This window comes from Mesitornis unicolor, unplaced genomic scaffold, assembly GCF_000695765.1.
Source record: "Mesitornis unicolor isolate BGI_N332 unplaced genomic scaffold, ASM69576v1 scaffold28944, whole genome shotgun sequence".
NCBI lineage: Eukaryota > Metazoa > Chordata > Aves > Mesitornithiformes > Mesitornithidae > Mesitornis > Mesitornis unicolor.
In genome coordinates, this window is record NW_010179827.1 from 11,968 (window position 1) to 13,602 (window position 1,635).

General features: G+C 60.3%; 1 protein-coding gene across 1 annotated transcript in view; it reads left to right on the forward strand.

Annotated features, from left to right (window-relative positions):
- SLC51A (solute carrier family 51, alpha subunit) overlaps positions 1-1,293 on the forward strand; it is a 2,110-nt gene extending 817 nt beyond the window's left edge. Inside the window, exons 4-9 of the mRNA XM_010182920.1 lie at positions 17-90; positions 169-327; positions 433-544; positions 633-779; positions 953-1,058; positions 1,157-1,293. Of these exons, the coding sequence (XP_010181222.1) occupies positions 17-90; positions 169-327; positions 433-544; positions 633-779; positions 953-1,058; positions 1,157-1,293 (735 nt within the window). The remainder of the gene's footprint in view (positions 1-16; positions 91-168; positions 328-432; positions 545-632; positions 780-952; positions 1,059-1,156) is intronic.
- The last annotated feature ends 342 nt before the right edge of the window (positions 1,294-1,635 follow it).

Here is a 1,635-nt window from a genome sequence, read left to right on the forward strand (position 1 = left end):
TGTGCATCTCCCCCAGGTTGTGTCTGTGGTCAGCTGCTTCGGGCTGTGGATCCCACGCTCCATGATGGTGGTGGAGATGGCCACCACAGCGTGAGTATCGCCTTCCCTGGGGCAGGGCCACCAGGGAGCCCACGGGGCCTGACCTGCCTTCCTCCTCCTCACCTCCAGGTACTTTGCCGTCTGCTTCTACCTCCTGATGCTGGTCATGGTGGAGGGCTTTGGTGGGAAGGAGGCGGTGCTCAGCACCCTGAAGGATGTGCCCATGGTGGTCAGCACCGGCCCCTGCTGCTGCTGCTGCCCCTGCCTGCCCCGAATGACCATGAGCAAGTGAGGGAGAGCTGGGGTAACCCCCTGCTTCTGCTGGGGTGGAAGAGAAGTTCCTGGGCAGGGCCTTGGGGACCTTAGGGTGTCACCAGTCTCTTTCTGTGTCAGGAGAAAGCTTCAGTTGATGATGCTGGGGACTTTCCAGTACGCCTTCTGCAGGGCGGTTGCCGTCTTCCTGGGGCTGGTCCTGGCCACTGATGGCAACTACAACCCCGCTGATGTGAGTGCGGGGGCACGGGAACAGGCAGGGCGATGTCCTGGATGGGGAGCATCCACTGGCCCACGTACACTATCTGTGTGTACCCCAGATATCGGCGGAGAGCGTGGCCCTCTGGATCAACACTGTGGTTGGCGCCTCCACCCTTTTTGGGCTGTGGGCCCTGGGCATCCTCTTCCGGCAGGCCCGGCTCCACCTGACGGAGCAGAACATCAAGGCCAAGTTCTCTTGTTTCCAGGTGAGCCCCCATCCTGCCCAGCACCCCCCGGACAAGGGGCTTTTCTTGCACAAATGGGTTGAAATGGAGGGGCAGGAACCACTGGTGGGGGTCTGGCTGTGAGAGAGTGGGGAGGAAGGGCAGAAGCCCGGTGGCCATATTGTCCCCACCATCTCGGGTGTTGGTGGTCGCAGATCCTCCTCCTCCTGACGGCACTGCAGCCCGCCATCTTTAGCATCTTGGCCAACAATGGCAACATCGCCTGCTCGCCGCCCTTCTCCTCCAAAGCCAGGTCACAGCGTAAGTTGAGAGATGGGGGTGCGGCTGCGCCCCTCCATTGCACAGAGAATGGGCATGGCCAGTGAAGGCAGCTTCGGCTGAGCCTTCTCCTCTTCCAGAGATGAACATCCAGCTGCTAATCCCACAAACCTTCATCTTGGCGGTGGTGACCCGCATGTATTACCGCAAGCAGGATGACAAACCAGGCTACCAGCCCGTCAACTTTGCACCCGTGAGCACCGATACCAAGGTGTGAACAGGAGAGAGCTACAGGGCACCAAGGGGCTGGTCTGTCCTGGACAGGCGTCTCCTCCTCCTCCTCTTCCAGCCCTGGGGAGCTGGTGGCAGCAGAGGAGAAAAGGGCATCTCAGTGTGGGGTGAAAGGGTTTGCAACCCAAAGGCCACAGGCCCAAGGGATCTATGAAGCTGCCTCCAGCCTGGGGGTGGTTCTTGTCTGGCACTGAATAAAGATAAATTTGTACCTGAGTCTGGTGCTGGTGACTGGGCTTGAATCCTCTCCTGCCTAGGCTCAGTGGGAGATGACTCCACACAAGGGGAGGAAGAGAGCCCAGCCCAGCACAGCCCTTGCATGGGGCTG